This window comes from Colius striatus, chromosome 16 (assembly GCF_028858725.1).
Source record: "Colius striatus isolate bColStr4 chromosome 16, bColStr4.1.hap1, whole genome shotgun sequence".
Taxonomy (NCBI): domain Eukaryota; kingdom Metazoa; phylum Chordata; class Aves; order Coliiformes; family Coliidae; genus Colius; species Colius striatus.
The window spans coordinates 16,519,431-16,542,013 of record NC_084774.1 but is presented as its reverse complement, the minus strand read 5'-3'; the positions used below and the strand labels follow the sequence as shown (position 1 = coordinate 16,542,013).

General features: G+C 40.1%; 1 protein-coding gene across 3 annotated transcripts in view; it reads left to right on the top strand.

Moving 5' to 3' along the window:
* Nucleotides 1–751: 751 nt before the first annotated feature.
* Nucleotides 752–22,583, top strand: part of ARFGEF2 (ADP ribosylation factor guanine nucleotide exchange factor 2) — a 35,994-nt gene continuing 14,162 nt past the window's right edge. For 2 of the 3 annotated variants that reach the window (XM_062008755.1, XM_062008757.1), the window contains exons 1-23: nucleotides 752–1,055; nucleotides 7,085–7,115; nucleotides 7,745–7,868; nucleotides 8,531–8,677; nucleotides 9,366–9,545; nucleotides 9,970–10,189; nucleotides 10,853–10,924; nucleotides 11,208–11,356; nucleotides 11,786–11,916; nucleotides 12,168–12,402; nucleotides 12,660–12,759; nucleotides 12,988–13,127; nucleotides 14,073–14,181; nucleotides 14,294–14,495; nucleotides 14,868–14,979; nucleotides 15,564–15,769; nucleotides 17,219–17,303; nucleotides 17,397–17,568; nucleotides 18,718–18,869; nucleotides 19,062–19,190; nucleotides 19,566–19,724; nucleotides 20,878–21,025; nucleotides 21,961–22,060. In XM_062008755.1, coding sequence (XP_061864739.1) covers nucleotides 917–1,055; nucleotides 7,085–7,115; nucleotides 7,745–7,868; nucleotides 8,531–8,677; nucleotides 9,366–9,545; nucleotides 9,970–10,189; nucleotides 10,853–10,924; nucleotides 11,208–11,356; nucleotides 11,786–11,916; nucleotides 12,168–12,402; nucleotides 12,660–12,759; nucleotides 12,988–13,127; nucleotides 14,073–14,181; nucleotides 14,294–14,495; nucleotides 14,868–14,979; nucleotides 15,564–15,769; nucleotides 17,219–17,303; nucleotides 17,397–17,568; nucleotides 18,718–18,869; nucleotides 19,062–19,190; nucleotides 19,566–19,724; nucleotides 20,878–21,025; nucleotides 21,961–22,060 — 3,242 coding nt within the window. In that variant the 5' untranslated portion in view covers nucleotides 752–916. The remainder of the gene's footprint in view (nucleotides 1,056–7,084; nucleotides 7,116–7,744; nucleotides 7,869–8,530; nucleotides 8,678–9,365; nucleotides 9,546–9,969; nucleotides 10,190–10,852; nucleotides 10,925–11,207; nucleotides 11,357–11,785; nucleotides 11,917–12,167; nucleotides 12,403–12,659; nucleotides 12,760–12,987; nucleotides 13,128–14,072; nucleotides 14,182–14,293; nucleotides 14,496–14,867; nucleotides 14,980–15,563; nucleotides 15,770–17,218; nucleotides 17,304–17,396; nucleotides 17,569–18,717; nucleotides 18,870–19,061; nucleotides 19,191–19,565; nucleotides 19,725–20,877; nucleotides 21,026–21,960; nucleotides 22,061–22,583) is intronic. The other variant, XM_062008756.1, reaches the window with a different exon arrangement.

The window sequence follows — 22,583 nt, the reverse complement described above, 5'->3', positions numbered from 1 at the left end:
TGGCTGGGGCTTGAAGTTTGATATTTGGTAATTCTTCTTCAACATGCAACTGTGGTGTCTTTCTCAGAGCCCCCTGTGGGACTCCTTTTGTGAAAGGTAACAGTGATTATGCAAATGAGATGCTTAGATTAAAAGTGTTATGAGTATTATATGAATGTGACTTCCCTTTCAGTAATCATAACTTAATCCACACAGATAATTGCAGCAGTAACGGCAGCTGCAGCTTTTAATGATACTGAGGTTCATAACTGAGACGCAACAGACCAATTCCCAGGTAAGCATTCTGTACGAGATTATGGAAGTCAGTCCCGTTTCGCCCCGAGAAAGTGTGGGCACAAGAAAAGGGGCCGATTTTTCCGAAAAGGCGGGAGTGTCCCAGCGCGGGGTGTGCGAGAGCCCCGTGAGCCGGGAACCTGGGGATGCAGGGCACGCCCGGCCTGCAGACACCTCCGCGGGACCGCCAACGGCCGCAAGCAGCACGGAGCTGCGAGGGGGCAGCGCTAACAGCATTGATCTGCAGGCAGGGGTTCGGATTCCAGCAGCGACGTGCGATGACATCGCCGGGACTGTCATTGCGTGGCGGGAGTCACCCGGGGCCTGGCCACGCCCCCTCCCTAGGCCCCGCCCCCCGGGCCGGGACTGTCATTGCATGGCGGGAGTCACCCGGGGCCTGGCCACGCCCCCGGCCTAGGCCCCGCCCCCTGTCACTGGCGCGCGGCAGGGTCAGAGGCCTCCGCGGGAAGGCGGGGGGTGTTGGCAGCGCTAGTCACGTGACGGTGCCAACATGGCGGCGCCGTGGCGCGGTGGCGGCCGCTGACGGAGGCGAGTCTGTTCCGGACGATGGGGCCGCGGCGCGGCCGCAGGCTCTGAGCGCCGGGCCCCGGTCACTCCCTCCCCGCGGCGGGGCCGCTCCGCCATGCAGCCCTCGGCCCGCGAGCAGGACGCCCGCACCAAGAGCGTGTTCGTGTCGCGGGCCCTGGAGAAGATCCTGTCGGAGAAGGAGGCGAAGCGGCCGCCGCACGGGCAGCTGCGCACGGCGTGCCAGGTGGCGCTGGGTGAGTCGCCCCGCCGGGCCGCCACCGCCGCGACCTACGGGGGTGGCAGAGGGCAGGGCCGGCGGCGGGGGGAGGGCATCCGGGGCCCGTCGTCCCGGGAACCGTCCCGGGGGAGGCCCGGCCCCAGCCGCGAGGCTGCCGGTCCGCGCCTTGGAGCGCGGGAGGGACAACTGTCAAACGCGAGACGCGCAAATACGACGGGGGAGACCCCAGTTATTAAGTGCTGGTCTCGATATGAAGCCAAAGGGGATTGGGTTTGTCACTTGAGAACCAGTTTTGAGGAAATTAACTATAACTTTTTAAGCCCGGGAATGGGCTGTTTAAGGCTCTTGGCTCCAGAGTGTCAGGTCTTCTAGAGCTAGTAATCTTCTGACATCACATCTCCAACTCATGATTGGGCTGACTAGAGACCATTGGCAGTGCAGCCAAATGCATACAATGTGTGTGGTGTCTGGCAGAACTGAAAGTGCTTTTTCTGAAGCTAGTGGACCCATCCTGAAATCTCTGACACATACCAATTGGTGATATAGATCTCTGTTCAAGTTCTGAAAACATCACAAAGGGGAAAATAATAAACTGGGTAAAACAGTACAGGTCCTACAGTTGGAGGTCTCTGCATCATTTCTTACTCTGCAAAGGTGGCTAAACCCGCCTGGACATGTTCCTGTGTGGCCTGGTCTAGGGGAACCTGCTTTACCAGGCAGTTGGACTAGATGATCTCTAGAGGTCCCTTCTAACCCCTACTGTTCTGTGCCATATGTCTTACAATTTTGGTTGCTTTTGCGCCAATATTTTTCTTTTAATTAGAGGACACATTCTGTTATGCAGAATAGAATAAAAGATAGGTCAAGTATGTAAGGAAACTGAGAAGATGCAAGTTGTGTCAAGTGCTCAGTGAAAGCTAAAATAACTGTCAGACTAAAATAACTGTCATTTTTATCTTCCTTCCTGCACCTTCAAGAAATATGTAGGAGATAAGTGTAGTGATGGTACATCCAGAGGAGAGAAACCAGACAGAAGAGTATTTTAAGCTGTTGTTTATAGTTGACATTGTGAGTGGTTGTGTAACACGTGTCCCAGCAGTTAGAGACTGCTCACTTCCTACTTCCTTTTCCTGATTTCTTCCCTAATGCCCCCAACATGCAACCAACCTATTTACAGGACCAGGAACCTGTTTTGCTGAATATCTTTAGAGGGCAGGAAAGGGAACTCTCTGCAAAGATTACTAGTGAAGGTCATGTTTACTGACAACACCAAAGATAATGATTTTGGGGGAGCAGTACTGTGCACCAGCCATCTATTAGCATTTGCATGTTGGATTATAGTTCTTCTCTGACTGTGTATTTTAAGGTACAGTACATTTAAGACTAGTTAGTACTTGTGATGGTGGACTTTTTTTTTTGTTAATCTCCCTTGGCAAAAGTCCCTGTGCTTTCCTGGACTAAAGCAGAGGGCAACACGAAAAGATAACCTACCGTTGCCCAACTGTCCTGCCCCTGTAGGGCCTCAATTACTGTACTGAAGGATCTCTGCCATGTTTGGGGAGTGTTGCTGCATTATTTTAAGTTGCCAACAGGAATGTGTCTATTTTTTACATGTGATTTTTTTTTTCCATCAAACATTCTATTTAGGTTAAAGTTGGGGTTTTTTTAATTCAAATTAAAACATCAGTTTTCTTTGCATTTACTGAAGTTTAATTAAACTCATACTTTATATTAAATAAGACAGTGACTTCAGTTTCAGAAGTGTTAGCTTATTTAGTGCAATATTACTTGCAGTTTAAGGAATTCAAGACAAATTTCATAATCTGCATGAACTTATGGGTGACAGAAGCTTCAGTGGTTGTAATTGTAGTTTAAAAGTCCAGTTAACACTGAGTGAAAGCAATTCCACTTCAGAGAAACTTTATGGAACTGATTATTGTGTCAGTTGTTGGTTTTTTTTTTTCTCCATGTCATACCTTGAATGATCCCTTTCAGCTTCTTACTAAATTGCTTTTGCTGTGCTGTCTTGTTTGTACAGTGGTCTTTCTAGTGGAACCTTGAGGTATTAGACCAGTTAAAAACCAGTCAACACAGGCAGGGGTCATGTATAAATGACATCTGCTTTTGGTACTAGAGAAGTTTATGGTGCATCCTCTTTGCTGAGACAGAGTAATATCATTTTATGTCTAGGAGTGATGCTGCTCTTTGCTTTTTCATGAGTTCTTTATTATTTTTAATGTGTTCAAGGCCTGAGAACTTAGTTACTACTGAAAATTGCTGTCATCCTTAAGCAGAAAATGCAAATGTTCTTTCATTCTAATATTAAGCTGTTCTTACCCTTTTTTTTCTTCCTTTCCCAGTAACCAACCTTTCACTGGACTAATACTATGCAGTTTTGAACTGCAGAATGTCTTCACGACTGTAGAAATGAGAAGTGTCATAGGCTCAATTAGGAGGTAGACATAAGAAGCGTGGAAGAAAAAGAACAAAACTCTTTCCCAGAGGTGGTTTTTTGTATTTGGAATTTTTTTTTTCTCTGTTCAAGCCTCCTTTGAGATATACAGCGTTGATGTTGAGTAAGCAGTGTTTGAATAGATTCTTTCATTCAGTCTCTTGCTTCATCAGTAGGTGTAACGGTTGTCTCTTGTACTCTTACTGCCAGTAAACCCCAGGAGAGATGGGGAAAAATGCAAGTTTCTAAACAGAGGAGCTGTTCTGCTCTGCTTTAGAAAGTTGTATTTGTAAGGAAACTTGTTTTCAACAGACAGACAGTGTATTGAATAAAAATAGTTGCTTAATGAGCATTTATGTGAGCTTTAGGTACACATCGGTCTTGGTAAATCTACTGAAATAATCTTTGTCCTGAAAAATTTACGGTGGAACAGAGACAGTGTCTGTCACAGCAGCTCATATTGGTCTAATGCTAATTGTGTGTCTGGGTCTCTCTCATAAACTATTACTCTTGCCTTGTTAGGACTGTTTTTGATGACAACTGTGCAGCCAACGTGGTTACGTGACCTTCTTAGATTGCCTAGGTACCTCCATGTACATATCTTGGAGCTTTGTAAGGAACAGAATTTGTTTAGTTAACTTGTTACTGAGGTTTTTAAAAATAATCTCTCAAACCATACCTTCACTTAGGAATCCAGTTGTGTGTTTAAGAAGACTGTGGTTATAAATGACAGATGTTTAACATAAGTTTCTGTTCCTTGTTTAGTAGGCTCTTGGCTAGCATACTTTGAGAACTCTGGGTCAAAGAGGACTAGATGATCTCTAAAGGTCCCTTCCAACTCCTACCATTCTATGATTCCTCTTGCTTCATTGTGACAGCCTTTCCTGAAGGGTTCTCTGGAGAGAAATAGAATCAATAAATGTGGGGTGTTGTTTTGTGGGGTTTTTTAAATTTAAGGCAGCTTGGATTAGGCAATGCAGTAGACTTTAGTGGGTTGGCGGCAGGGAAGCTTTTGCTACTGCTCCATGTGTTTGCATTGGCACTGCTCTCTTGTGTTCTGACAAGCTGTGGAAAGGTAGTGCTTGTGTCCTTGTGCTAAGACAAGCTATGCCATTTTCTGCACAGGAACTGGTTTGCTTCCACTGAGGCAAACTCGACTGTATATTAGCACAGGATGCAGCTAATTGCAGGCAGGCAATTATTCCCTCTATTTTCATATATAGTTTTCAATAGAGGCAAACATAAACCATCCATCTAATATAGAAAGTTAGTTACTCTCAGCATGAGCTTTGTGCTGTTTTTATTATGGCCAGGAGCTGTGGAGAAGGTGGCTGCAAGGCCTTGCTTGTGATTGTGGCTGTGTTCCCTGGTCAGAGTGCCGAAAGGCTTGTGTTGAGTGGGCAGCACATGGAGTGCCTGGAGCCGAAGATGTTTCTGATCAAGTAGGAGCGATGTATGCAGATACATTTTGGCCTTGAAAGTAGCAGGTAGCTGTAATACCAAAAGCACCAAGTGAAGGGTCAGCGTTGTGCTGTGATGACCAGACATTGACCAAAATTCAGACTGTGTTCCATTGCTGTGTCAGGGAATTGAGCAGTGCCTCTTAATCCTGTGATTGAAGGAGGAGAGTGACAGTGGCAGTAGCTTTCTAGAAGCTGGCTGTGCCTGGTAAAGACTTGGCAAACTGTTCATGGCAACACACTTCAATTAGGCAACAGTTTCTGTTTCGCTCACTTTTGGTGGTCAGGCCACTAAATGAGCACTTCAGATGTGGAGATTTCCAAATTGTTTTGATGCAATCAGTAGCAGGGCCATGCCTGTAACCTGCTTTTGTCTTTTCATTTATTCTTTTTCTGCCAGCATTGGCAGTTAAGATGATTTTATATGGCTTTAGAAAACCTTCTATATAATAAAGTTGTGGGGAACTTGGTCAGGCATTGGTTAGATGTTTTTTCAAAAAATGTATGGAGTGTTTCTGAGATTGAAGTCATGGTTGCTCTAATATGGAATGCTATTCTTACATGTTTTTCCAGTGCAAAGTCTAATAGAACATGTCATTGAAGATGGGCATAATCAAGTCTCCTTAAGGCTAAAATATCAGGTACAGGGCCTATGTGCTTGGCTCAGCTCATTGCCTTGCTGTTGGCTTGTGCAATACTGGCAAGTGAAAATTGTCCCCTTAAAAACTGCTGGGCATGGTTGATTGCTGAGTGGACTTGATTAGAAAATGGTGGGCTGCTTGCTGAACAGAGCCATGACACACTGTGGGCCTGTGTCTCTTCAATATTTCTGTTGTCTATTCTTTTGTTGGCTGCAGAGTGGATAATATTCCTCAGTTCTCATTACGTCATTTATTGCTAATGAATGTCAGACTGCTGCTTTCTTGACTGCTGACTGTGTTGGCTTTCATTAATGAGAGTGTATGGCAGACAGAACAGCAAGTGCCAATCCTGGATATAGTTTATCACTAACAGCTTAGTTATTCAGGTTTCCTCTGTTATGTGTCGATTTTCAGTACAGAATAGGAATAGTAATGTTACAAAGCAGACATACCCTGCAAGGATCAGTTCTTGTTACATGCACTGAACAATAGAACAGTGCAAAACATCTCATGGGTGTTTTGTTGCAATCCTTATTCATTGGTATGTTTTGTGTGTTGATGCTTCTGAAACAGAAGAAATTATCAAGGTTCACAGACAGCACTGAGGTAATCTGAACTCTGAACTTCTAATCCCTCCTCTTCAGAGTTGTGAAGAACAGGTATTACGTGAATGACCCATTTCTGATAATTTAGCAATTTGAAACAAGTTTATTAGGCATGATAATTGTCAGCTACATGGCGTAGGGTGGGATGGGCAGGATTCCACGTGGTGTTACAAATGGTTGTAGCTGTGCAGCCTTACTGTGTGTGCCATTTTTTGATATTTTTGTCAGTACTGAAGTGTGTACTTACACAGTTCACTCTGTATTGTGTACCATGGTGGTAGAAATCCTCAAAAAGCCATCCTAGCATCTTTGGGATTTGCTGCTGTATACCACAGAAACAAATAACCCACTTTTTTTCCTTTGTATTTCATTTTATGAAAAGCTCCCTAAAAGTTTCATTTGAAAAAAAAACCCCTCTACTGGCACAAATGACAGCATGCATTTCAGATCTCCTGTCTCTTGAGAGTTTGTTCAGCTGGTGTCATATTGTGAGGTTTAACAAAAACAGGCTAACTAGCATTGTCATTAACAGGAAGGTCTGATGCGTTGAGGTTTATGCCGTGGCTTAAAGACTTCTGCAGACTTGAGCTCTCTGATGCGGACTTACTCCTGTATAAAACTTGCACACCATATATATGTTGTCTGGAGATAACTCTTGTTAAGAATGTTTGGAAAAAATTGCATTTTGAAGTAGAAGTTGAGAGGTTTGTCGTCCAACAAATGATGTGTCTACAATCTCTGAAGCTGAAAACGTTACAGGAAGAAGTACCAAGTACTGAAGCCCTCTAGTTTGAAACAGCTTTGCACTATTACATTTTCCTTATTTGTTTTATTGATAACAATAACTTATATTGGATGTTAAGTGCTTTGCTTTTTTTTTCTTCCAGATGAAATAAAAACAGAGCTGGAAAAGCAAAGGTAAATGATTAATTTCTGTAAACTATGCAAAACCCTCAAAGAAGTAGAATAATTTGGTAGTGTAAATGTAAGAGTGGATATACATGATGGCAATTAATTTGTGAATACCCAGCCATACAGCTTTCTGTCAAAAACATCATATGGCCAATGTGCTCCAGTTACACAATGTGGTGGGTATGGGTACTCAAGCCATAACTGCCTCTGTGTTTCACTATGGAAAAATTGCAAAACTTCTAAAAGATGCTTGTTTTTCATTTCCTTTTACTGGGCATAATGTAGCCCGATAGGAAATCATAAAGAGTGTTAGTTGTCCTCTTATTGATAGTATATGCTCTTACCTACTTAGATCAACAATACCCATTTTAATATTACTTATTAGTAATATTAGTGGGAAAGTGTTGAAGTGCAGAGGGGGAAGAGTGATGTTGAAGAATATATGAAAAAGGTCAGATGCAATATTGATTTTTATTTTTAGAGAAAATCAAACTCTCTTTAAGAAGAGCTGTCTGAGAGACTTGTGTTACATTTATATGCTGCTATAGTCCACCTTGAAATTTAGAAAAGAAGGATGTGTAAGTGCTGGGATATACATGCTTAGAAAAAGTAATAACTTTTCTTATGCGATCTAGGGAAGGCACTGCTGCTCCACCAAAAGCAAACTTCATTGAAGCAGATAAATATTTCCTGCCGTTTGAACTGGCCTGCCAGTCAAAGTCTCCACGCATTGTCAGTACTTCGCTGGATTGTTTACAGGTAAATGTTCTGTTCAAACTTGAACAGAGGGAAATTTTAGAAACATGTAGTTACAAAAACGTTGTATGCCACTGACATTCTTAGAATGAAGAAGTAGTGTTGTCCTGAGTACATACCCACTATGGCTACCTAGATGCAAAGTAGGTTATTGTTAGACTTGACTGAAAGTGTGTCTTGTCAAAGTCAGAAATGTGTGTGTGCTGTTTTATAGTGAAGCAAGCCTTTATTGAAGCTTATGAATGCTTTTCAGTAAAGATGTTTCATCTGTGGTGCTCTAAAAGGAATGTTTGCCGTGGTGTTTCTTATAGTACTGATGTGATAGGAGGTGAAACTTTGGAGTCTTTCTACATTGTTCCTCCTTAGATTCTTACAGAAAAAATGAGTGCCATTTAAGAGCAGGACCTTTCTGTTATGAGTAGCTACAAAGATTGACATTAACATTTTTTGTCTGGTTATAGTAGGAAGAAGTGGTCTGGGTGGGAAAAGCTTACATATGACTTAGTAAATCTGGTTTGCCTAGATGTACGAACTGTCCAAGTATGCAGTAGCCAGACTACTGATGGTGTTAAATTTTTGTGTTCAAACTGGTTGAGGTATGCTGTTGAAAACCTTCTTTTTAGGATATACTTAGCTGTATTTTAACCTGCATTCTCTCTACCTAGAAACTCATTGCATATGGACATATCACCGGCAATGCTCCAGACAGTGGAGCTCCTGGAAAAAGACTGATTGACCGAATAGTTGAAACCATTTGCAATTGCTTTCAGGGTCCTCAAACTGATGAAGGTGTACAACTACAGATAATTAAGGTATTTTATTTGATTCATTTCTGTGCAATATTAATTTGCTTCCTCTTTGATTTATTTTATTTTAACTGAAAAAAAATGCAAAGCACTACTTAGGGCCCAGATTCTCCATTTCTTACATTATTGCATGTGTCACTGAATTTAGGGAGACTGTCACCAAGTCAGACTTGGTATGTGAAAGTATTTCCTCTTGGTGAAGCAGAGCAGAAGGGAATATTTCATAACTGTTTGCCTTTCTTTCTGCGATGAGCCACGGTCTTGATACTTTATCTTGCAGATAGCTTGAGGTTTGTCCTCTAGGCTAGTAATGCCCATGTTCATTAGGCTATGAATCACTATCAGCCTTCAACTGAAGCCACTGTAACTGTGGTGCAGAATTGGACCTTTCACAGAAATTAAGTCATAGAATGTAATTATAACTGTTCCATTTGGAGGCAGAGTATCTTCCTTAGTGGGAAACTAGTAGTGATAAAGCACCTTAACAGCTCAGGAGAGAGCAATGATATGTCCAAGTTCTGTTAAACTGTCTTTGTTTTGAAATGTCATTTCAGAGAACTAGAAGTTCTTTATAAAGTCTTATAAGCAGATATACGTGTTTGCTAAAAACCCCACTGATTATTATGGAAGACCTGCATAAAGTGCATTGTTGCCTACTTAGATGTAATTTTTACTGTGTTATGGACTTTTTCAGGCTCTCCTCACTGCAGTAACATCTCCGTATATAGAAATTCATGAAGGAACAATTCTTCAGACTGTTAGAACCTGTTACAACATTTATCTTGCCAGTAAAAATCTTATTAATCAGACAACTGCCAAAGCTACACTTACACAGATGTTAAATGTCATTTTTACACGGATGGAGAATCAAGCTGTACGTAACTATTACTTTTGCTCATCTCAAATGTTTAGGCTTGACAAATGAACAGAAAACTTTCTCCTTAATGAGTCTGTCATTTTGGTTAGATATCTGTTGATTTGTAATTTAAAAAAATCCCTCTCAAATCATGCAATGAAGCATGCTGAAACAAACTGAGTGACTAAAAATAAAATCTGAAGCTTATTGCTGATACAGTTTCACACTGTAATTTCTGCCAAGTGGCTTCGTATAAACAAATTATGGAATGCTTTTAAAATAAGCTTGAGGAGCATCTTTTTCATTTGACTGTCCAAGTGTTTGTTTTCACTGTTTCTTTCTTGTTAACATGTGAATTCACAAAGGAACATCACTCATCACAGACAACTGTTTTCCCTTATGTTTTGGGCCTGTGTTAAAATTTTCACGTTGTTTTTTCAAGATACAAGAATCCAGAGAAGTAGAAAAAACGAATCAGCAAAAATCCCAGTCTCCTGCAATTCCAGTACTGTCCAAGTCTCCAAAGATAGTTCAGTTAAAGCACAGCTATCCAGAAGGCAAAGCCACTGCTCCTGTAAGCGTGGAATTAACCAACGGTGAGCCTGAGAGGTCAGAGGATGGAGATGTGAAGTTGGAACAGGATCTGACTCTTTCAGCACCAGGTGAACAAGAAGACTAGGTCATGTCTGCCTTCAGTTACAATGTTCCTGTTGAAAAATGCTCTTTTAGGCTCTTCTGAGGAAAAGTGACTATTGTCTCAAATCATGCTTGCATTTCCTCAGTAGTTTTTTGGAGTATGCGGGCCAACCTCAGCTTGTCTACAACATTGTAGCTGTTGAAGAAAGGCTCATGTTTTTCCTAGAGTTCTAGTACAACTATATGTAATTTATGTGTATGGAATTATAATGGAGTTTTACTTAATTAGGTTGGTAAAGTGGGGGACAAGGAAGAGAATAATCATGCTACGTGGGAAGTGACATTCACTTTGAGTTAATTGAAGTCCCATGGTAAAAATGTGCCTTATGAAGACCTTATCATAAGCATATACTGTATCCAAATTAGCCATGTGAAATGTTCCAAAACCAGAAGTTTGTAACAGTTGATAAACACAAATAACAAAATCAATGTATTGAAAATACCATTGCTTTGTTTTAAACAGTGAAAATAACATCAATGAGCTGATATGACTTCTTGGAAATGACTTTAAAGGAGAACTACTAAAGAAAATCTGTAATTTTTAACCCTTCTGCCTCTGTCACGTTTCTCCTTTCCACCTTCTTCCTAAACACAAGTATTTAAAGTTATCTCTTTACATGTTTCATTAGAGGAAACAACTGATGGAGGAAAGGAAGTGGTTAAAGGCATCTTGGAAGATGTTATCAAGTCAGCTGTGAAAGGTAGTAAAATATTCTAAATTAAAATCAATAAATGTATATTGCCCAACTCTTATTCCTGTGATTATAAAAGCATGAAAGTTACTTTATGTTACCAAGTATCTTGACAGGAACACACACCAAGGTTACTAAGGCAGTAAGAACAGGTTTTTATTGTATCACAATATTCCTCTTCTGCTTGTAGCTGAGAAGCTTTCTACCCTATCCTACTTGGTTGTAGAGCTTCACAAAGTCATGGGATAAAAAAAGTGAGTGATTTTAATCAGTTTTACTTTTTCCCATTTAGTGGCTGAAGAAAAGCAAGTAACAGAAACAGTTAAGGCTCTGCCTGCATTAGAGACTGCAGATATTGCTCTTTCTGGCTCTAGTAATGAAAATGTACAAACAAATGGGATTCCAGATGATGGGCAATCTGTTTCCTCCACTGATAATCTGGTAAATAACTTCACTGGACACTAATTTATGTTTAGGAAAGGAGAAATGTTTTTATCATGCCAATCAAATATGTGAGATTTTCGGGGAGGGAAGGAACAGGAGCTTTAATGTGTGTGTACTGCTCAGATTCAAAAAGGAAGCAGTGACTGCAATTTAAGTAGATATTGAAAACAGCTGTTCTAAAATTGGTTAATTGTATTTTAATTGTCAGTTGTATCTTAATACAAGGTGGGATTGGATGGGAAGAGTGAGTCAATGTTTGTGAAAAGATCCAGATCACTTGTTGTGCTGTTTAAGTTGAAACTTTGCCAAATGTACTTGGGTTTTTTTTCTTAATCTAACTTATTCCCAGGGGAGCTGTGGAATCTTTCTAACTGCTTTGTTCCTTTGTCTGAGTGAGAATCTAATACTGTGTTTCTTGCTCTCAAGGAAACAGATGTATCTGGACATCAAGCTGCTGCCAAATTTTCCCATGTTCTGCAAAAGGATGCCTTCCTTGTGTTCAGGTCGTTGTGCAAGCTCTCCATGAAACCACTTGGTGATGGACCACCAGATCCCAAGTAATGAGACTGTAATTATTTCACTATCACAGAATGGTAGGGGTTGGAAGAGATGTCTAAAGGTCATCTAGTCCAACCCCACTGCTCAAGCAGGTCTACCCTCAGGTCACTCCTCTTCAACTTTTGGAGACATATAAGTAGCTGCTGTAGCTTCTTGACATGGAAGAATGCTATAATGCTCATGTTGAATAAAAGCATGTGTCTAGAAATACAATACAATATGAATTTAATGTTGATTTCTTTTTTTCTAGATCCCACGAGCTGCGTTCTAAGATAGTGTCTCTCCAGCTTCTTCTCTCAGTACTGCAGAATGCCGGTCCAGTTTTCAGGACACATGAAATGTTCATCAATGCAATCAAGCAATATCTTTGTGTAGCATTATCAAAAAATGGAGTCTCTTCTGTTCCTGATGTATTTGAGCTCTCCCTTGCCATCTTTCTCACGCTGCTTTCCAATTTTAAGACTCATTTAAAAATGCAGATTGAGGTGAGAGACTTTTATTTGTATGGTGTTCTACTTCTCAAACAAAAATCCTGCAATGATAAAAAGACAGCTTGAAGTTTGAAGTTAATGTCTTGGTTTTCTTGGCTTACTGAATTAATAGATTATTACTGTATTCAAATTTTAATGTGTATGAGATGATACTCTTCGAGAGAAGTTACTGAATAGAAATGGATTTGTACTTTTGGCGTGGTTCTAATAAGTGTCAGATGATCAAGTCCTTTACCTCATTTATTTTGCAGGTATTCTTCAAAGAGATCTTCCTGAATATTCTGGAGACTTCTTCCAGCTCCTTTGAACACAAATGGATGGTGATTCAGACTTTAACTAGAATTTGTGCAGGTACTACCAATGTTGCGCGAAGCAGTCACTTCCTCTGGCAGCAGATGGAAACTATCTCCAATACAAATGCTACAAATAATGCTGAAGTGTGTGAATCTTAATTTGATCCCCTAGTGCTTGGGTTAAATGTCTGGACTCATCCCACACTGTCTGCTCCAATGAGATGATTCATTTTAAAAAATGCTGTTACACTGAATCCTAATACTCACACTCTGTTCTATTTTCAAGATGCCCAGTGTGTAGTGGATATTTATGTGAACTATGACTGTGATTTAAACGCTGCAAATATATTTGAGCGCCTTGTAAATGATTTGTCCAAAATCGCCCAGGGACGAAGTGGGCATGAGTTGGGAATGACACCTTTACAGGTAAGAGAAACAACTTTGAAGATGAGATAGTATTTTTTTAGTAAATGGTGTTGTGTCTGCGTCATTATTGATAGTTCCAGTGCTTCGTGTTGTCTGTAACCTACTAATGTTCCTTGCAAATTAGCTAACTAAGAAAGAGTTACTGGATGCTGACTGTTTTGCTGCATTGTGACACTAGGCTTGTTATTGCCTCTTTTGTTGGGCTGCCATGGGACAGACAATCAAATGAGCTTTCCTCTGCCTTGCTTAAGTGACTTGCCTTCTGGGCCTTATGAACCAGCTGTAGCTGCATCTTGTGTTTGCTTAGCATAAACTTAGTGCCATAGCTCCATCACAAGTACTTTAAATATAAAGTTATTCTTTCACTGTCCTTAAAGGGAGAATGGAATATAGCTGCTTTCAGCAAAAGCAGCTATTTCTGACATTGGCCTTCTCTTACAGCACTTGTTTTTCTAACCCAGCCTAATGGTTTGCAGGGCTGAAGTGAACTTCATGCCAACATTGATCTTGGAACTGAGTGCACCACACACCTTTTGATTAAAATTGTATTGATGCTTGATTCCTTTTTTTTCCTTTAGCTGTATAGTAACACTGGTCTTGTTTGTGGAGGTATTTGACGTTGTAGAGGTTTACTGGATAGTCATAATCATTCATACAACAAAGAGGCTGCATTTAGGATTTGATGTATATTGCCCTTTAGTTGTACTCGTCAGCTGTCAATAGAGTATCAGATTAAAGCAGCCACAAGGTGTTTTGGTGTCTAGTTATGGTTGCTCTTGGCTCAGATGTATTCAGCTTAAATAGTCAGGGGGCAGAAACTTTGTCTGGTAGCTTTCCCCCTAACTGACAAACTTGTAAAGATTTGAATGATGTGGTCTAATGCTTTCTAAAAACTTGTGTGTTTGTGTATATATTGTTTGGGGGATTTTGTTTTGTGTTTTTTAGGAACTGAGCTTGAGGAAAAAAGGCCTCGAATGTCTGGTTTCTATTTTGAAATGTATGGTAGAATGGAGCAAAGACCTTTACGTGAATCCGAATCATCAGGCTAGTTTGGGTAAGATTGTTTTCTTATGGAGAGGCTAATTTGTTTAATGGCTTACACATTTCTACTAAAAATGTTTATAACTAAAAGCTTTTGACTTAAATCTTGCCTTGTTTATACACAGGTTCATATAAACCATCTGAACAGGAAATGGCTGAAGGTAAATGTCTTGAGAGTGGAGGGAGACGGAGTAGTGTCAGTTCCTTGGACTCCACTGTGTCATCAGGAGTCGGAAGTGTTGGTACCCAGACTACTGTCCCGGATGATCCTGAGCAATTTGAAGTCATCAAGCAACAAAAGGAAATAATTGAACATGGGATAGAACTGTAAGTCCAGTATGACAGGAAAATAAAAATTCACCGGTAAAAAAACCCTTGTTGTTTCTTATGGTTTTAAACATGTAGCGACACTTACAAATTGCTCTTAATGCTGAAGACTCTTGCCTACTGTTGTCAAAAGCTAATGCTGGGGGCTGTTGTAGTTAAAAGGAATTCAGTAAAATCTTGGGCAAAGTGGAGGGTGGTTTCACAGCTTTCATTTGTGCTAATTCAACTGCACAAGAAACCAGAAAAAAAAAGATAAAAGCTACAGCACAGAGCCTTTGGTTTAAAAGGGCTCTGTAAAATGAAAAAAAAAAGTACAGGCTGTGATGTTTTCCATCTCCTGTCTCAGTTTCCCCATGTTTTTTATTTGAATAGATTTAATAAAAAACCCAAGAGAGGAATACAATATCTACAGGAGCAAGGAATGCTTGGCACTACAGCAGAAGACATGGCACAATTTTTACACCAAGAGGAACGCCTCTGTTCTGTAAGACAACATGCAACAGGACATAGTTAATATTCTTGCCCCTATCGTCTTCTCCCCATCTGCTGATGTCTGTTTGCACTCTCTCTTTAGTTCATGTTTCATTAATAGATGATTGAAAGTGTAAGGGTTCTGATGAAGGTACTCAATACCCATGCTGCTTTCCATTTATTTGCTATCCCAGGGTTTTTTATGGAGGCTGTGTTTGTGATCAAGTGCTGAAGGGATTCTCCAGAAATGGGAACATGCATTTTATTTGCATTAACAGTGTCTTGCCACCAAAGAAGTGTCATGTATTGCAGTGGCAAATCATTCTCTACAGCAAGTGAGACTGGACACAGTTCAGCTCTCCCTGGCTGTAAAATAATGCAGGTCTCACCTTGGAGAATAAGGGAAGCAAGAATCTGCAGCCTAAAGACATTTTCTGGTGGCACTGGTTTGTTTTCATCCCACTGACGGTTGCTCTGCACACTCAGTGAAGCGTGTCAGTCTTACAAAACTGACAGCTGTGCAATCCTGGTGTTAAAAACTTTCTTGCAAAGCTGGCAGTTGGGTTACACTGTAATAACTGTCTCTTGTATTTGTAGACTCAAGTAGGGGAATTCCTTGGGGAAAGCAACAAGTTTAACAAGGAAGTGATGTATGCCTATGTAGACCAGCTCGATTTCTGTGGAAAAGATTTTGTCTCTGCTCTACGTATATTTCTGGAAGGTTTTCGTCTGCCAGGTGAAGCGCAGAAGATCGATAGATTAATGGAGAAGTTTGCTGCTAGATACATTGAATGCAACCAACGGTAATCCAAAACCTTTGTATTGGAGAAATGCCTAAAGTATAACCCTTAGGGGCAAGTTGCAACTCGCACTCATACCAAGTCAGGGGCTTCTACAGGCTTGTGTGAGGAGCAGATCTTTGCTGATATTGGTGCTGACCCTCTTCAGTGGCAAGGCAAAATGTAAACTTTTGATAGGAAGGATACTAATGCTGGCACTTTATTAAGTCCCAGATACGTCCCAGAAGGAATTCTTGTAGGAGGGAAGCCCTAAGGTATCATAGAATCATTATGGTTGGAGAAGACCTTTAAGATCATTGAGTCCAACCAGTCACCTCACACTGCCAGGCCCATCACTAAACCATGACCCTCAGCACTTCATCTATGTGTCTTTTGACTAGGGATAGTGATTCCACCACCCCCCTGGGAAGCCCGTTCCAATGCTTAATAAACTGCTCAGGAAAAAAGTTCTTCCCAATATCCAATCTGAACCTCCCCTGGTGCGACTTAAACCCATTTCTTTGTGTTCTGTTATTTGTAACTGGAGAAATCAACTCCCACCTCATTACACCTTGCCTTCAGGTAGTTGTAGAGAGTGATCACATCTCCTCTCAGCTTCCTCTTCTCTAGGCTAAACATCCCCAGCTCAATCAGCTGCCTCTCATCACACTTGTTTTCCAAATCCTTCACCAGCCTTATTGCCTGCCTCTGGACACTCTCCAGCACCTCCATGTCCTTCTTATAAGTGAGGGGCCCAGAACTGGACACACTGTTCTAGGTGTGGTCTCACCGGTGCTGAATACAAGGGGACAATCACCTCCTTGGTCCTGCTGGCCACAGGCCAGGATGCCATTTTATTAGTTGTTCTGCTTTTAAATAAATGTAGATCACACAAGTGTAAACAACAGTATGAAGAAGTAGCTTTTGCTAGAATTAAAAATACTACACCTGGTTTTGCCCATTAGATGTTGAACAAAATGTATATATGTTAGCTGACAACAAGTAGGCAGGATTGTTATTGTTTCTAATGCACTAAACTAACACTGGAGTTTAGCTGGATGTTCAGGCTTAATTGGTTCCCATTCCTTGGTCCATTTGGTGCAGCACTGGGTTGGTTTTGGTGTAATTCTTTATGAAACCCTAGGAGTGAAAAATAAGCTGCTCTTTAGCTTTTGTAGGATTACCCAAAGGAAGGTAATGTATAATCTTTCAGGAATGTACTTGAAAATTCCAGTCATGGCTAGTTTTCAACATAGGGAAGAAGATGGTTCTATATATTTTCCCTTTTTTCTAATTTGCATTTTAAAACACTTGGGGCTTCATGTGTTTTCAAAGACTAATTTCAGGCTATGTTAGCTCTTTGGTTGAATGGGTAGCACTTCTGGGTATTTTTCTTGCATGTAGACATAGAGGTAATGGATTGAGGAATTAGGGCTCTAAAACCTTGTTTTGTTTTGTTTTTTCCTCCCTTAGGCAAACACTGTTTGCTAGTGCTGACACTGCCTATGTTTTGGCATACTCTATAATAATGCTGACTACAGACTTGCACAGTCCACAGGTAGACATTAAAAAATCAAACTTGTAGAAGTTCATATTTCCCTGGAACTTGCATTCAAAATCTGATACCCAACTTTCATTCCTTTTTTTACAGGTTAAAAATAAAATGACAAAGGAGCAATACATTAAAATGAATCGAGGAATCAATGACAGTAAAGACCTGCCAGTAGAGTATTTATCCACAATCTATGAAGAAATAGAAGGAAAGAAAATTGCAATGAAAGAGACAAAAGAATACGCAATTACAACCAAGTGTAGTAAACCAAGTAAGAAGGAACTAGTAACTGGAAAGACCACAGTGCTCTTGAACTATTGCAGTAACTTTCAGGATGATATAGTGGAGTTCAAGTCCCTTTTTGAAAACATCTTTGTGCAATATGTAAATTACATTTAGGATGACTAATATAGATATTTGGAATGAAACTGGCTCAGTTATTACTTAATACTGCTGCTTCTGTGATGGAAACATAGCTGTGTAAGTGCATCTGGCACCATTGCAGAGAGGCACTAAAAACTAGATTTGTGGTTTTTTGGGTTAGGTGAGGGGTTTTTTTTAGTGGAAGTATGAGGGGAAAACGGTAGAATAACTGAAGGTGACACTTTTGCAAGTTAACTTCGTATTTCTTTGTGCTAGACAACAGCTGGGGTTTTGGTTTGAGGTGTAGGGGGGAGGTTTTGTGTCTCTTATCAGTAGTGTGTCACAGTTCAGAGGCTCTAAGTGCCACAGTCCTTGTGGTAATGTTTGAAAAAGAGAAAGATCAGAGTTTGTCATGATCTATAGTCACCTGACCTCATCTAGACAAAATGAGGATGTGTGTACAGTGTACACTAGAAACAAGTATCCCCAGCTGTTCTCTGCTTTTACTCAGAGTAGCTGGTAGTAATTTAATTCAAATTAGTGAATTCTGAAGACTCAGAACAGCTGTATTTTCAGAGCTTTCAACGCTGTTTGCAGGTTTCCTAGCTCAAAATAGGAACCAAATTGATTTGCTTGAAAACTGAAGTTGCAGCCCTTGGTATAAGGATAAAGAAACACTAAATTATTAATTTATTTACCAGCTTGGTCAGGACAAGTTCTGTTTTGAGGATGTCAGCCTAGGAAGATGAAGGATTTTTACAGTGTGATTTAGAGCATGCCTTTCTGACTTCCAGTGTTGTCAGTTCATAGTGCTTATTATGTGCCACATGTTGAATTAGTTATTTTGTGTGGACTACAGCCTTAAGTTGGATGTGAGATGTAGTGCTGGAGTTCCTTGCTTGCAACCTATGCCTGTGTCCTGAGTTCTAACATTGCTGAAAATACTAAGATTTCATTTGGAATACCTTTATTTAAGATTTTGTGATGCTTGATGCAAGGACATGGAATATGCTCTTGAAAAAAAGAAACCAATGCAAGTGTGTGGTGTTCCCTGTAGGTGTAGCTAACGAGAAGCAGCGGAGGTTATTGTACAACTTGGAGATGGAACAAATGGCTAAAACAGCTAAAGCCCTCATGGAGGCCGTCAGCCATGCAAAGGCTCCTTTTACTAGTGCCACTCATCTGGATCATGTCAGACCCATGTTCAAAGTGAGTATGAGGTTGTCCTTGTTCCTTCATCGCTGGGGGGTTTTTAAGCATGAAAAATAAAGTGGAGAAAAGTACTTTGAAGGGTTAGGTAATGCGAGAGGTGGACTCTCTGGATGTATTCCATTTCAGTTACCAAGAGTTCTGTGCTAAAATTGTAATAGATCTCTGAACTTAGTTTCTTCTTTTCTTTAGCTTGTGTGGACTCCCTTGCTGGCAGCTTACAGTGTTGGCTTGCAGAACTGTGATGACACAGAAGTTGCATCCCTTTGTTTGGAAGGAATCCGATGTGCAATTAGAATAGCCTGTATCTTTGGAATGCAGGTTTGTATAAGTCTTGGCATGGAGCTTGCTAAGGGTTGTGTAGGCTGTGGCAAAGAAACAACTTATTACAAACAACTTATGCATAGTAAATGAAACATTTCATCTCATTTCCAGAAATGGTGAAATAAAATACTACAATCTTGGTTTAGTTTAAGTTCTTGATATCCTCAAGCTTTTCTTCAACTCTGCTTTCCTTTCATTGCTGAGTCTTCTCTTCAGAGCGTTTGCTAACTTTCCTCCTACTCTCCTTCAGCTGGAAAATGCTCTAATGAAATTGCCAGCTATACATAGAAGGAAAATCGTGTAGGCACGCTAGACTAGTGGCTTTCTCTACTTTCAGGAGACTTGGTTATGATTCTTTTTTCTGTCTTGTAGCTTGAACGAGATGCTTATGTACAGGCCCTTGCTCGTTTCTCCTTGTTGACCGCCAGTTCCAGTATTACGGAAATGAAACAGAAGAACATAGATACCATTAAGACACTTATTACAGTCGCTCACACAGATGGCAACTATCTTGGGAATTCTTGGCATGAGGTAAAAACTTGATCAGTTGAAGCAGTGTAACTGTAGTGTCCTTTGAAAAGTTGCAGGGCTTTATTCTTTGACTACTTTCAGTCTTTTAAGTGCATTTAGTTCCCAGCATGTGTCAGAACCCTGTTTAGAATGTAGGGAGGTGTGTATATAATATAAAGCACTTAGAGGTGTTTTGACAGACTCTACTATGACCAGTATTGTAATTTTCGTAGGTGGTTTTGATATGGAATTAAAACCATATTGAAAACTCATTTTTCTTCAGAAAATTCTGCACAGAAACTGATTGTGTTCTTGTTCACATGAACAAAAATATACTAGCTCATGGGTCCATTATTCACTGTACAGCATTTGGCAACATTTACACCATGATCACATGAAAAACTAGAGATAAAGTCACTTGGTGGGGGATAGGTAAGGATAAGCTATCAGGATCATATGTATTTACTTAAAGCTTATTTTCCAAGAGCATTTTAGTCAGATCTAAGTCTGTACTGCTGCTTAAAAGAGGCATTCTTGCTGCATTATGTTCTCTGGCACTAGTCTTTGACTACATGATAATGTGAGCCCGAAGCTACTCTAGCTGACAAATCACTTGGACCTGGCTTATAGCATTTCCTTACAAATGCTTGTACCAGTCCAACGGATGTTGCAATGCAGGAATAAGAAGGAAGAGAGAGTTTTGTTCTGATGGCAAGGCACAATTTTGGCATTTTCACTGCCTCTGTTGGAACATCATTACTCAAACTAGTAGCTGCAATAATTCAGTGTTTTCTTCTGTCTGGGACAGTGAACTTTATAGAAAATCAACTCCAAGATGTTTGCTTGTTTTGAAAGTTGATGCTCCGAGAAATAATGAAAAGGTTTTGTCTAATAGTCAGAGATCCAATTAGATTTTTTGGTACTGTTTTATGGGGTTTTTTTCTTATCATATTGGAAAGATTGGTGGCAGCTGGTGATCTTGAATGAATCACATTTATTTCCAGTATTTCCAGTTGTATGAGTAATGCTTCAGCTCTGTCAAAACTGTTATTGTCAAAGTTGTTTTAAAGGTTAGAGAACCTGGGAAGGTAATAAACATTAAATATAAATATATGTTAGGAATGAAAATATTATGCTGTCCAGAAACACACTGTTTAAATCTTTCTGGTTTTAGATCTTGAAGTGTATTAGCCAGCTGGAGCTAGCACAACTTATAGGAACTGGAGTGAAAACTCGGTATTTATCTGGCTCTGGGCGTGAAAGGGAAGGAAACATAAAAAGCTATACATCTGGAGGGGAAGAGTTCATGGGCCTGGGATTAGGTAAGATTAATAGTCTTTGAACCTCACAAAGATGCACATGTAAGTGAAGTATGATGACAAAGAAAGCTCATTGTTATCAGACATTAAAATATATTTACTTGCTTCCAGGGGAAGCTCTATTGGATTAAAGAAACTTTACAAAAATGGAACTGTGTGTTTCAAGATGTATTCACAATTAACCGAATCTATTGTAACTTTGTAATTGGCATAAGCTGTTTGATAAAACTCTTCTGGATTTATTTGTTGGAATACATTGCTGTCAAAACTGTTATACTGTACTTACCAAGTTACAGGTTTGTTACAGTATTATCAGTTCTTTCTTTTTATGCTCTGTTTTTGATAGTGAAAATAGAAGCCATTTATCTTTAGGAACTAATAGGCGTTTCAATAATTGGTAACTTGTTTTCCAAAGGAATTTTTTACCTTTGCATGTTAGATTTGCTTTCCCAGTTCCTGTTGTTCCTGCAGTATATGCAAGAAACAAATCTTTGATTTGAAGCTGTAAATTGGATAGAAAAGGCAGATTGCCTTCATCTTTGGAAAACCATCAAGGAAGCCTTTTAATTTGAAGTTACTCTGGAGCTGATGCTGAGTATAACAGAACTGTGCCCAGCATTAACTACTTGTGTCTGACTTAGAGTTAATATTTTAAAATAATATTTTCTCATTTTCAATCTTATTAACGGCATTACATCATCTTAACTTCATAAACATTATGGCCCAAACACAGTGCCCTAAGGGCAGACTTCTTGCTGGATGTGTAATTTTGTAGTAATCTGGCACAGGTCTGGCAAAGGCACCATCTGCTCCCTGTAAATTACAAGCTAATTGGAAGCAGTAGTCACTTTTCTTTGTCTAGGTTTATAGTGTTGAGGTTAATATCCAGTCACAATTTCATGATGCTAGATATTGGGTTTTAATGGCTTTTACTGCAGGTAACCTCGTTGGAAGTGGAGCTGATAAGCGGCACATGGCGAGCATTCAGGAGTCAGTGGGAGAGACCAGCTCACAGAGCGTGGTGGTGGCAGTGGACAGGTACTGAGGGTATTGTCTCTTTCTGGAGAAAATGGGACTTGGCATTCCTGACCATCATCACTTTATTTGCTGACATTCTGACAGAGACTTTTGTTCTTAAAGCCTCTTTCTCTTGTGACAAAGATGATGATACTTAGATGCTTTCTCTAGAGGCCATAAACTATTTCTTTAGGCATGTAAAAGTCACAAAAGGACCGGAATTAAATAGCAGTATAACTAATGCAGTGTATTGTGAGAAGGTGCATACGTGTGTTTTTATGCCTTTTCTTTGGAGTAAGGCAGCAAAGACTAGAATTAAGTTAGTGTTATAGTATTTAGCTGTTTTTGTTTCACAAATCTGTCTGATAATTGGCTCTAAGTTGTGTATGTTCTGTTTTTCTGGGTCCATATTTTTCTCTTTGACTTAGCCAGAACAGGGCAGGTATCTGAAATGAATAAGTACCATTATTGTATTAAATCGTGCCATTTCTTGTCATGCTACATCATGTCTTGTGAACTTTGGTGTTTCAGCATTTCTTCAGTT